The 12,485-nt window shown below is 39.8% G+C and overlaps 1 protein-coding gene across 2 annotated transcripts in view; it reads left to right on the top strand.

Moving 5' to 3' along the window:
- LOC100950334 (cytochrome c oxidase assembly factor 1 homolog) overlaps positions 1–12,485 on the top strand; it is a 91,845-nt gene that overhangs the window by 69,305 nt on the left and 10,055 nt on the right. Inside the window, exons 1-2 of one of the 2 annotated variants that reach the window (XM_023517731.1) lie at positions 3,808–3,826; positions 11,239–11,291. In XM_023517731.1, the coding sequence (XP_023373499.1) occupies positions 11,277–11,291 (15 nt within the window). In that variant the 5' untranslated portion in view covers positions 3,808–3,826; positions 11,239–11,276. Of the gene's footprint in view, positions 1–3,807; positions 3,827–11,238; positions 11,292–12,485 lie in introns of those variants that run through there. The other variant, XM_003797552.3, reaches the window with a different exon arrangement.

Here is a 12,485-nt window from a genome sequence, read left to right as displayed (position 1 = left end):
TGCCTGTGGCTTAAAGGAGTAGGGCACTGGTTCCATATACTGGAGGTGGTGGGTTCAACCCGGCCCTGGCCAAAAAAAGAAAAGAAAAGAAAAATGAAAAAATACATATGTATATATAAGCATAGGTAAAGGAAAGTTAAACGTATCGTTGAATCAGATTAAGGGGAGGCAGGAAAGAGGGATAAAGAAAGAATGAAGAAAGGCAACAAACCAAGAAAACGAGAAAGAAAAAACAAGAAATGGAGTGGGGGGAATATCTTAGTGATGCTGAAGCACTTTATGTGGGAAAGATGAGATGAGTAGAAGAGTCTCTATCAACTGAGAGAAGGCAGTAGAGTGTACTAGGGTGAAAGAATAATTCAAGCTAAAATTCTGCAACCAAAAAAAAAAAAAATTAAAAAAATACAGAAGTTGTGCATTGCCTGTGGCTCAGTGGGTAGGGCACTGGCCCCATATACAGAGGGTGGCAGGTTCGAACCTGGCCCTGGCCAGCTAAAGCTACAGTGGCAACTGCAACAAAAATAGCTGGGCATTGTGGCAGACACCTGTAGTCCCAGCTACTTGGGAAGCTGAGGCAAGAGAATCGCTTAGGTCCAAAAGTTTGAGGTTGCTGTGAGCTGTGCCATGGCACTCTGACAGCTTGAGACTGTCTCAAATAAAAAAAAAAAAATACAGAATTCCTTGCTTTTGTCGAATGGCAAAGTGGAAGATAGGAGACATCTAACCATACAACTTAGCAAAAAGCGAAGCACATTGAAACAAGATAAAAGAAATAAAAAAAATGCTAAGATAGCCTGATGTAAGCAATCTCAGCAACCAATTGAGGAAGGAAAGAAGAGAGGGTGAAAAAAACATAATATAAGCTAAATTAAAAAGAAGAGAAAAAAGCAACAACAACCAAAAAAAATTTATATACACATACATATGACGTAGGGATTCAATTTTTGTAGTAATATATTTATGCTGCAATATACTTCCTGGACACCAGGTGGCCTGTGAATTTTGGGGACAAACAACACCGCCGTTAACTCTCTGGTTCCCAGGCTTAGAGCAGTTTGCCAGCTTATTTGTTCCTTGTGGTCCCCCATTCACCTCAGCACTCAAGCCCCACAGATGTGGGATTCCACAGTTCTTGACAATTCTTCAGAGACAGGTCTCACAGATTATCCCTGCAACTATTGCCATAGAGAGCAGGGGTCCCTGGGCCTGTCCCAAGTGAAGGACCGCTCCCTGCAGGGGGAACTCAGACCACCGCTCCTTAGGCCCCCAGCAAGAGGCCCGCCCACACAGGCTTCTAGTGCTGTTCTCCACAATTTTTGCATCCCTGACCGGGAATCCCCACCCCCATCCCCTCCACAGATGTTTCACCCACTGCCAAACGGCAGTAGGATCACTCCAGACAGCACCCCAAACTGGCCCCCAAATTCCACTTGGGAGTGCCCACTTCTCCAATCTTTTCAGAGTTCCTGAGCCTGACATGAGTAAAGATCTGCTCCCTGCAGGTGCCCAGCAAGATGTATGCTCATACAAGCTACTGGTACCCTTTCCTGCTATGGCTCCCCCGTCTGGGAACTTTTCCCCTATGGATGCTTCACTGGTCGCCCCGTGGTAGAGCCGCTCTAGCCAGCACTCCAGTTTGGCCACCAAATTCCGCAGGGGAGAGCACCACCTTGCCTCCCGAAGAGCCGCAAACTGCCAGAATTTTTTTCTGGGAACTTGCTGCTGGAGCCTGGTCTTGGTGGCAGAAACTTGCCCAAGTGTGTTAGTTCTCTGTAGCTCCGGGCAAATCCAGCTGTCCACCTCCACACTCCGAACCACCCCTGTATGTCAATAGTCCACACCGGGACTGATCCAGCCCTCTCCTTCTGCCCTTTTGCTCTAGGAAGGCTCGCTAAACGTCCTTCCTGTCTGCCATCATGCTCCGCCTCCCCAAAAGTTTGTTTCGAGGGACTTTCTCACTCAGTTAAATGAGGCCCTTCCGAGGCCCTTCCCTGTCTTGGGTCTACCTACTTACCTATCTATGTCCTATCTATTCTTGGCCCCGTCCCTCACCAACTGGCCTCTTACATGGTCTCTTCATGCAGCAGGGACTCTCTAGCAGGGTAACCTTACTTCTTATATGGCAGCTTCAGAGTGCCAGTGAGGAAACTGCCAGGCCTTTTTTAAGCAGAGACATGTACTGTCACAGCATCAATTCTGCCTTTCTGTTTGTTGAAGGGCCAGCCCAGATCCACTGTGGCAGGATGTAAATATTAGGAGGTATGGTTCACTAGGGCCCTCTTTGGAGTCTACCTACTATGATATCAGAGTTGGAAACTTTTACATTTATTATTTTAATTGATATATTGTTCCTGTTGCTTAGATTTCTTAGCTTTTATTTCCTTTAATAAATTGCATCATGCTTTTAATTCTATGAATTTCTCTATCAACATTAAGACAACAGATACTACTTTTACCTTAGTTTTGATGAATGATACCTTCAGCCTGATTTTACTTCTCTCTTTTACTCATGTTTTGTATTTACTAAATATCTTAAATTTTATGCTGTATTATTTTATTTTTGGTTTTTTCTTGTCTGCAAACAGAATTAGGTTGTATTATAAATTTAAATATTGTGTACTTTAAAAAAAAGTACTAGGGGCGGTGCCTGTGGCTCAAAGTAGTGGGACGCCGGCCCCATATGCCAGAGGTGGCAGGTTCAAATCCAGCCCCAGCCAAAAACTGTAAAAAAAAAATTAGACGTTTTCATTTATTTTATAACCATTTAAACAATATTTAAATCTAATTTATTCAATTGGTCTCTGAGCGTGCTATCAGTCCAAATAAACCATTGTTTCTAGAGAATTTGGATTTATATTTCGATAAATTGTAATATATTTTCAACTAATATTTTCAGGAAGTCTGGGTAGATTATATAATACCTTGAGTTTTTTCCAAACTTATAATTTCCTGAGTTTTTGGGTCACACCCTTTGCTCCTGGTGAATTTATAGTTATTATTCTATTGTCTTTGGAAATTCATTGTTACAGAGAAATCTAAGGCTACTCTAGTATGTGTGCATATAATCCTTTGTAGGTATACCTTTTGGGAAACTGGTAATGTAAAATTTTGTCAGGAAGTATTGATGAATGGAAGTGGAACATGGTCTGCATTTTTGTCTTTTTTTCAACTGTCAGATTTTCTTCTAGTATAATTTTTGTTTTATCTCATCTTCCATTCACTCTAGCTTCTTATCAGCAATCACTGTGCTCTGTTGGGTATTTTCCCAATCTCCACTTGTCATTTTCTCACTTTCATTTTCATGTTTTTGTTCTTTCATTCTGCATTGTGAGGAAACTTCTTGAATATGACTTCCTCATTAAGAATTCAGCTTTTCTACCATTTTAATTCTATTTTTCAAGTTTCCTTGAAATTTCTCCTCATCTGAATTTCTTCCCTTCCCTTCTTTATTCCCACCATACCTGGTTCTTTGAGGGAGTGTATTTGTACAACCAATTGGCACATTGATGTTTTTCTCTGTTATTTTATGTCTTCTAGTGAATTTGTCCTTGTACCACTGCCAGTCCTGCCTCTACTTACTGTTAGGTTGTACTTAGTATAATAGCACTGTAGTCTGTGAATGGTGTAGACAAAAACTCTGGATTGGGGAGGGCGAGGGGATGTCTCTGGAGTCAGGGCTCAGGCTGCCCAGCCTGCTTCCTGATTGCTACAAACCTGGAAACTTTGACCTGGGAGTGGAGAGGAGCAAAGGGCTGAACACTTTCCCCACATGTTTTCTGGCCAGCTGTGCTGTTCCCTGTCAGAAGCCAGGGTTCAGGTGTCCATGGTGTGTTTCTCTGTTTTTATTCATTCACACTGTACTTAGTGGAAATTTCTTCCACACTTTTGCAAGTTATGGTTCAAAGCAAGCTCTACCTTCTGTCTTCTCTTTTGTATAATTTTACAGATGGTTTAAGTGGAATCTGTGAAGTCATATAAGGAAGTGGTAGCCAGGTGCTCTCTTAAACTAGATGGTATCTTTCTTTATCTTACATTTTATTAATCTTTTTAAAAATGTTAACCCTTTGTATTGGTACAGGGACCTCTCCAGGTAGTCATAGTCTCCCTGGGATCACTAACAGATACTTTTGACAGAAAGGGTATTGGACAACCTTTTATTAACATTCTCATTTCAGCTTAACTAAGGGGGGCAAACCACTGGCGCAGAGAACTTGCCTCATGATTAACTTGAGTTAAGAATAAAAGGTTATTTGAAGCTTTTCATCTGGAAGCATTCAAGCTATTCTAAGACTCCAGAGCCAGAACCAGGTTAAAAATTTCACACTAACATTTTTATGCTTAATTTTAAAAATGTTTAACTTTTTAGGCTTTTACTTTTCTTTCTTAAATTTTTATCATGTTTACTTGCATGCTTTTATATTTTTCGGGTTTTTTTGTATTACTATTAGATTTTTGTCTCTTAAATACATGTATAAGTCATTTCATTCTTTTAAAAAGTTTAGTGTTCTTTTGTCTGTTTATTTTGGCCATTCATACTTTTTCTCTTAAATATCAATTTTTAAAATCTCTGGGTTTTGCCCATTTTGGTTTTATTTGTTCTCTATTCTGTCATTTTCATTTTAAATTCTTACTATCTTAAGTTTTAATCTCTAATTTTTTGAGCATACTTCCCTGTACTATTTCTTCCCATGCCCCGCATATGGTTTGTTTTTTAAAGGCTGGAATGATAAATGATCAGGGTGGTTAGTAGCAGTGAGTTCTATCCATTCAACAGATAGTCCTCTTAGTATCATCTAAGTAGAATTTATATCTTTTTGTTTGACCATGACTCCTTAAATTATTACCTGGGGAGATGTTGATTAAAACAGTTTACTAGAGCAGTAGTGATTTGCTTCCTGCCCATGGGAATGGCTTGTGGATAGCACATACTACCTGTAACACAAGTTGATTATTTTGAAATCCATGGTCTGTAATATGGGTTTTGTGGCTCAGTGGAAAAACCATGGCTTTTGGGGTCAAAATCGATGCCTGTAATGGCTCTGCCATGGAATAGCTGCATGACCACAGCAAGTTTCAGAACCTTTCTACAGGCTTTTTGTAGCTCAAAAAAGAAAAAGAAAATTATCTTTCATGGTCATTATAAGAAATAGGAGTAGTGCATTTAGATAGAACAATCTCCATGGTGCCTAGCCCATAGTAGGCAGTCAGATATGGGACAGGCTGAGCCAGCTGTATAATACCCAGAGGAAAAGAAGTGAAATGAATAGGCTGTGCCTGGCAAAGCCTTGCTCCAGGAAGAAGCCCGAGGCCTACAGGAGGATGCCACAGTCTATGTTCCTGGATAGGCTTTTGGCCCTGTTCCTGCTTCAGTTGCCTACAATGCTGCTTCTGGTGTATTAAGAATACAAACAATGGTTTTTAACAATTTGGGGATAGTGGTGTAGAGAAAAGAATCACTTAAATAAATAGACTCAATTTTTAAGACATAATATTATAATGTGAGAGAAATGCTTCTTAAAAATCAAGGATTAATTTTGGAGGGACGATGGGGAGATTTTGGTCAAAGAGTGCAACACTTCAATTACACAGGAGGAGTAATGTTTTGAGATCTGTTGGACAGCATGAAGACTGTAGTTGGTAATAATGTATTATGTATTTCAAAGTTGCTAAGACTAATTTCAAATGTTCCCACCACAAAAAAATGGTAAGTATTGGGGTGATGCCTATCAAAACATCACATTGTAGCCTATAAATATATACAATTATTATTTGTCAGTTATAAATTTTTTAAAAATCAAAGATTTTGATCTATTGTTTATTCCATCTTCTTTCTCAGCTGGGTTTTGGGGTAATTGCCTTGTTAGGAGGGTCTCCTGAGCTTACCTCCTATTAAACTTGGGGTTTATGTGGGAGGCTGGCAGATCTCTACTTGAGGCTCTCACCTTCTGACCTGGCTCTGTAGGGTGATCTGCCTCTTGTCCAGTGCCAGAATCCCTGAGAAGAGAGGTCTGTTGTGGTCTCTCAAGCTGCAGTAGGAGTAGATAGTGTGTGGCATGGAGCGGGGAATAATAGCCTGCAGGATTACCTGACCAGCCTTCCAAACTTTGGCTGGGTGCTTACTTTGTGTGCATTGCTCCCATTAGTCCACAGGTCCCTAAGTGTGGCTGCATATTAGGATCACCTGAGGTTAAAAAGTACCAAAGCCCATTTCCCTCCCCCTAGATTCTATCTTAAGTGGTCTGGGCATGGCCTGGACATGTTTTTTGTGTGTGTGTTGTTTGGTTTTTTTTTGTTGTCGTTGTTAGCTCTTCTTCTAGTAATTCTGATGCAGCCCTCACTGAAGTGAGTCTGCTGTCTGCTTGCAAACTCCTGGGTCAGGTCCTGCCTATGGCTGGAGTCCTCTGGCAGCTTCTGTTAATGTAATCCCCTCGTGATGCTTTCTGCAAACCTCTGCTCAGTTCAAGAGGAGGCTGATAGAAGGAGCCTCCAGCCCTGTGCTGCAGGCATCTGTTTTAACAGACTGCATTTGGGCACTAGGAGGGTTTGAAAAAGTTTTGAAAAAGTTTTATAAACCCTGGCCTTTGGAGACTGAAGTCACCCCTTTGTGTATCAGAGCAAAGCTGGACTGCTTTGCTGGGTGACCTTGGGCAGTACTTTGTTCCACTTTGTGCCCCTTGATTTTCAAATGGGATACAACCCTTTCCTCTTGGTTAACTAAATTTATTTAATATATAAATTTATTGGTTAACTAAATCTGCTCTTACTTGGCTACATAGTAGACTAATGGAACTTGGATTTATTGTAGAGAATGTCACATCAAATTTTTAAAGTTTCAATTTTTTTTCTTTTTGAGACAGATGCTTACTCTCTCTCTGGGTAGAGTGCTGTGGCATCATCATAGCTGATAGCAGCCTCAAACTCTTGTGTTCAAGTGATCCTCTTGCCTCAGCCTCCTGCCACAATGCCTGGCTATTTTTTTTTTTTTTCTATTTTTTAGTAGAGACGGGATCTCATTCTTGCTTAGGCTGAGCTTAAGCACTCCACCGACCTTAGCCTCCTTGAGTGCTAGGATAACAGGTGTGAACCACAGTGTGTGGCCTGAATTTTCAATTCTTATCAGAAACTTAGTTCTAAGATGCTCCTGAAAGTAGCCTAAAATCTATTTCTCTACAGTGCCTTTTTGAAAAAACAATTTATTTTTATTTTTTTTTTTTTGCAAAAAGGGGCTATTTAATACTGTCTTCAAATAAACTTCAAAAGATAGTTTATACAGCAGGTAAACTGAAGCTGGTTAAAAAGGAGCAGGGCTGCCCTGTGGTGATATGCACATCGGTCTCAGCGATACTGGAGGATGAAGAAGGAAGATGGCTAAGACAAGGTCAATGTTGCGTGTCCTATAACTGTGCTTGTGAATAGCTACTGTGCTCTGGCCCAGGCAAGATAGAAACCTTGTCTCTTAAAAAGAAAGAAAAAAGCATGGGATGATCTTTCCTCCACCTCCCTACTGACACTCCCACCCCATCCTGCTTTGGCATGGAGGGGCTTGTGTAGCCAGATCAGTCGCTGGCTGAGTCAAGTCTCTCTTGAAGGCAGAGATCGTCATGTCATGTCCTCTTTTTGCTACCTATAAGATTCTTTTTATATTTTTTTCTGGGACTGTGATTCTGGCTTTCATTATTGGATGTTATAAAAAATAGACATCTGAAAGCTGAGAACTTTTTTTTTTTTTGGCTTTTAATCTTCAGATATTGTTTGTGACATTAGCCACTGCAGAGAACCCTTTCTGAGCATTCCGGGGAGAGATCTTTCTGTGTTTCCCTGTGCATTAAGAGCTGTCATGGGGCAGTACCTGTGGCTCAAGAAGTAGGGCGCCAGCCCCGTATACTAGAGGTGGCAAGTTCAAACCCTGCCCCAGCCAAAAATTGGGAAAAAAATGAGCTGTTATGTTCCTTCTCAGCTATGAGTTTGCCTTGTCTCCTGAGTACTCTGGACCTTGTATCTACTCAGGCTTCCCTTGCAGATAGGAAGTTCAGTACCAAATATAGAAGGTGCCAACAAAATATATACACATTTTAAGAAAGGAAAAGACAATATTAAAATTGTAATACTCAGGTCACCTTTGACTTCTGCAATTACAAGAGATTCGAGATATAATATACAAGATAACAAATGTTATTGGTACATATTGAGTATTACAATTTTAATACAGTTTTTTTCCTTACAATACGTATACTTTTTTGGGCACCCTCTATATGTAGCCACCTTGAAATATTAAGTGTATGATAGTATGTACTTTTGTGCTCTAACTTTATCTTGGCTTTATTTCTTTTCTTACAATTATTTCTCATATCTTCATTTCCTCATCTATTTTCTTTTTTAAAGTATATATCTTTAAAAAAATTTAATTGTTATGGGTACATAATAGTTGTATATCTTTACAAGGTCCATGTGAGGTTTTGATACAGGCATTCAGTGTGAATTATTCAAATCAGGGTAACTGGGGGGTGTCCCAGTTTATTTCTGTTAGAACTTTATCATTTATTTCTGTTAGGAACATTCCAATTATACTCTTTTAGTTATTTTACAGTACACTCTAACTTGACTTGGTTATAGTCACTTTATTATGTAAAGTGTTGGCCCTCATCCTTTTTGGAATGTGCTAGTGTATAAATTAGTAAATAAATAAGAACTATCCTAAGTATTTTAAGAAATTAACTACTCTTACTAGCTCAGCTTTGGTGTCTGCCACAGAAGTCTCCTGGCTGGTCCTGCTGCATTGTCTTTTCTCCCCATCTGTCCAGACCTCAGGCCCAGAGACATTCTTCTGTAGCCCCTTGCCTGCAAAATAGAGCCCAACAGATCAGGGTTGAGGGCCTTTCTTAGCAGTAACCACTTCCCCACCCCCATTTCCAGACCTGTTCCCTGTGGCTCCCCTCCAGTGCCTTCCCCTTCTGCAGTTCTCCTTTCTGCCTGCTCTGCCTTCACTAGTCATTTACCCTGAGCTGGAGCCCTTCTCCACTCCTTCACCTTCTCTGTTCAAAGTAAACATCCTCTGTGAAACCTTTGCCGAGCCCCTCCAGCATGGCCAACCACTTCCTGGCTGTTAACTTCCTCTGTTGGTGCTCATATCTAGGTTGCTGCTGCTAGCCCACAGACGCCTTTGTGCAAAGTAGAAAAAGACTCCCCTGCCCTTCAAGATACTTTATAGTCCTTCCAACTATTGGCAAACTGTTGTGGTAAAGATACAAATCTATGACATTTCCACCGTGAGTGATGCCTTCCTAGGCAGAGCACAATAGTGCAGTTGTACATGCTGACCCTATCTATGTTATAATTTTTTAATTGTCTGTATTCCCCTCAGGACCAAAGAGAATATATCTTCATAGTATTTTTATGTTGTCACTGTCTGATCAGAGCAGGCCCTCAGGAATCATTTGCTAAATAAAAGGAATAAAGATACAAGAGTGTACCTTACCTTGCCTTGAAAAAAGTTGGAAAGGTATGGTTGGCAAGGCCTTTTACAATGAATATTAAGGATTTGTTTTTGGCCAAGTATAGTGGCTCACACCTGTAATCCTAGCACTCAGGGAGGCCAAGGCAGGAGGATCACTTGAACTCAGAAGTGCAAGATCAGCCTGAGCAAGAGGGAGAACCCATCTCTATTTAAGATAAAAAAATTACCTGGGTGTGGTAGTGGGTACCTATAGTGCCAGCCACTTGGGAGACTGAGGCAAGAGTATTGCCTGAGCCCAGGAATTAGAGGTTCAAGTGAGGAGTGATGACACCACTGTATTCTCTAGCCTGAGTGACAGAACAAGACTCTGTCTCAAAAATAAAACAAATTCTTTGATACCAAAGTTATCAAAAGATTTTTTAAAAAAGAATATATTTTATTTATTTATATGTATATATGTTTGTGTGTGTGTGTGTGTGTGTGTGTATAAATACATATATGAATTCGGAAACTTCCTCCCCATATTTATAATATTTCTGTAATCAGATATCTTAAAGTCAGTGTAGTGTGTGGTGGTTGAGAACACAGACCCAGGAGCCAGACTTTCTGTGACTTCAAGCATGTTATGTAAACTCTCTGTGCCTCAATTTGCTCATCTGTAAAATGTGGGTTCATATTTCATGCGGTTATTATGAAGATTAAATTATTTTATGGAAGGTGCTTAGAATAATAATAGGTACATAATAGTAAGAGATGAAGTGTTAGGCATTTTCAGTGTTAATAAAGGCCATGTATAAGTTTACTATACCATTGGTTCTTTTTAACCCTGAAAAGCTGTTTTTAGTTCATAGTATACCCTTAGAGCTTACCTTGCTGGCAGCATATTTCTGTGGGTACCACCTCCTGCTAATTCGCCTACGTTTGCCCTGCGGTCAGAGCACCTGCCTGTGTACCTGCCCACACTGGTTTTCTGGTTGCTTCAACAAAAGGTACATGGTATCAGACAGGAAGCCAGAGACTTTGGTTTTAGTTCCTAATTTGGCAGAAGAGAAAGGAGGGAAAAAGTAAGGCCCTTCATAGTCAAAGCTTGTTTTAGAGTTTTAAATTTAACTTCTTGTTCAAGTGCCAGAGCTTGGATTGTTAATAAATCTTGTCTATATGAAATTAATGAAAAGATGTAAATTCATCTTGGCCAAGGGGAGATCCTAAAACTGAGTTGCTAGCCAAGAGACTAGAGGTCAGATGTGCCTCATCCTATCTCCTTCCCTTTTTGGAGGTATCCTTTGTAACTCATTAACAGGCGTATGACTATACAAGGCAAAGCTTAATCCATATCTGCAAGTCCTCAATTTACTCAGCACATCTAGGTGGGTATCCATTGACTTGTCTCTGATTCACAGACTTCCTTAACTTATAACATTCCAAACGTTAGATAAAGCTTCATTTCTGTAACCAATTACTAATCAAAGAGTCTTTAAGCCCCCCATAACATGTAAGACCCTGCTTTGAGATGTCCTACCTTTTTGAGCCAAACCAATGTATGTCTTCCATGCATCGATTTACAGTTTTCCTTCCTGAAATATGTAAAACCAAAGTCTTATCCAACCACAGTAAGTCTGTTTGCCCAAGCTTCCTGGGTGTGGCTCCAGGTTGTCAACTTTGGCTCAAAGTAAACTTCTTTAAATTATTTTACAGAGTTTGGCTTCTTTTCTGTTGACATTAGAAACTGGGGAGAATTGGGTTTGGAAACATAATTTTAATGTAAAATCTTTTCTTATTTGCAGGACAACTTTCCTTTGATGATTTTCAAAACAGTTGTGCCATGAGGTGGCAAAAGGTAATGGAATGAATGTTTCAGGGTCAAGTTCCCCATTAGAAACACCCCCCCCCCCAGGGTATTCTCAGGTTAGACTGTAGATGAAAGTCACTCCCTAAATAGTCATGAGTTTCTCCTGGTCTTTAGTGTTTGCTTGTGGCTTTATATTCACATGAAAGATGGGACGGGTGTTTTTTGTGTTGTTTCAGGATGTATTTTTTCCCTGGGTCTTAAGCTGGCTTTATAAGCAGTAACACTGTGGGAAGTTCTTCATAACTTAATCTATATGCCCCACCCTATTGAGCTCTGCTTCAAATTAAGCAAGATCTGACTAATACATTCTTTGGAGATACTCTGACCATTTTCATTATGAGAACTAAATGGCTTTTCTCAGGTCAAATTACTGTAACTGGCTTTGCACTCAACTTTGATACTCTTACATGTTATATAGTACCTGCTGACAGGCTCAGGGCAATTGCTGTGCATTCATTGGCGTTTCAATAGCTTTTTCTTAATTAAACAAAATAGTATATAAATAGATAATACAAAGATGATCTAAAATTTCACTCTCCCTAATTTGCTAAATTGATCAAAGCCCTTAATATATATAAACCTGGATTGAATGTTATTTCGCTATAAAACTGGTCAACTTTAGCCTGACCCAAAGGTATGTTTAATTATTGGTTCTCAGAAAGAATATCCACATGAGGAACTTTCTCCAAAGGATTTGTATGGATTTATTTACCTTCTGGGTTTCAGAAATGATAGGTAGACAGTTGTTCCTATCTGTGTCCTGGAAAGTGGAGAAGCAAATGGGGAAAAGAATGTGTGTACCCAGCTCCACAGGCCCAGCCAGCAGAGGAACTAACATTATTCTCAGTTTTTCTGTGTTGCAGTATCTCAGAGCCTTTTAGGTCACATCTAAGTCTTTCTTTTTTAAAGGATCACAATTAAAATCTAAGGTTAAATCTTGAAATGGGGACACGTACACTTCTGAGGTCATCTTTTCCTTTCTTTAAAATAAGCATTTCTACCTGTCCAAAATTTCTTTTAGTTTTTGGAGAAGAGAGGAATCTACCTAAATCTTACCTAGGGTTAGGTTAACCTGGTGGTCAAAACAAACTGAAAACCCATGGAAAGAATTTGATTCACAATTTTTTTATTTTTTTACGAGATATGGATGTTACTCTATCTCCCAGTGGTAGCTGGGACTAC

The sequence above is a fragment of the Otolemur garnettii genome, unplaced genomic scaffold (assembly GCF_000181295.1).
Source record: "Otolemur garnettii isolate 467f Iridium unplaced genomic scaffold, OtoGar3 scaffold00119, whole genome shotgun sequence".
Taxonomy (NCBI): domain Eukaryota; kingdom Metazoa; phylum Chordata; class Mammalia; order Primates; family Galagidae; genus Otolemur; species Otolemur garnettii.
Note: the sequence above shows the minus strand (reverse complement) of the source record. Positions and strands in the feature narration are given on the sequence as shown.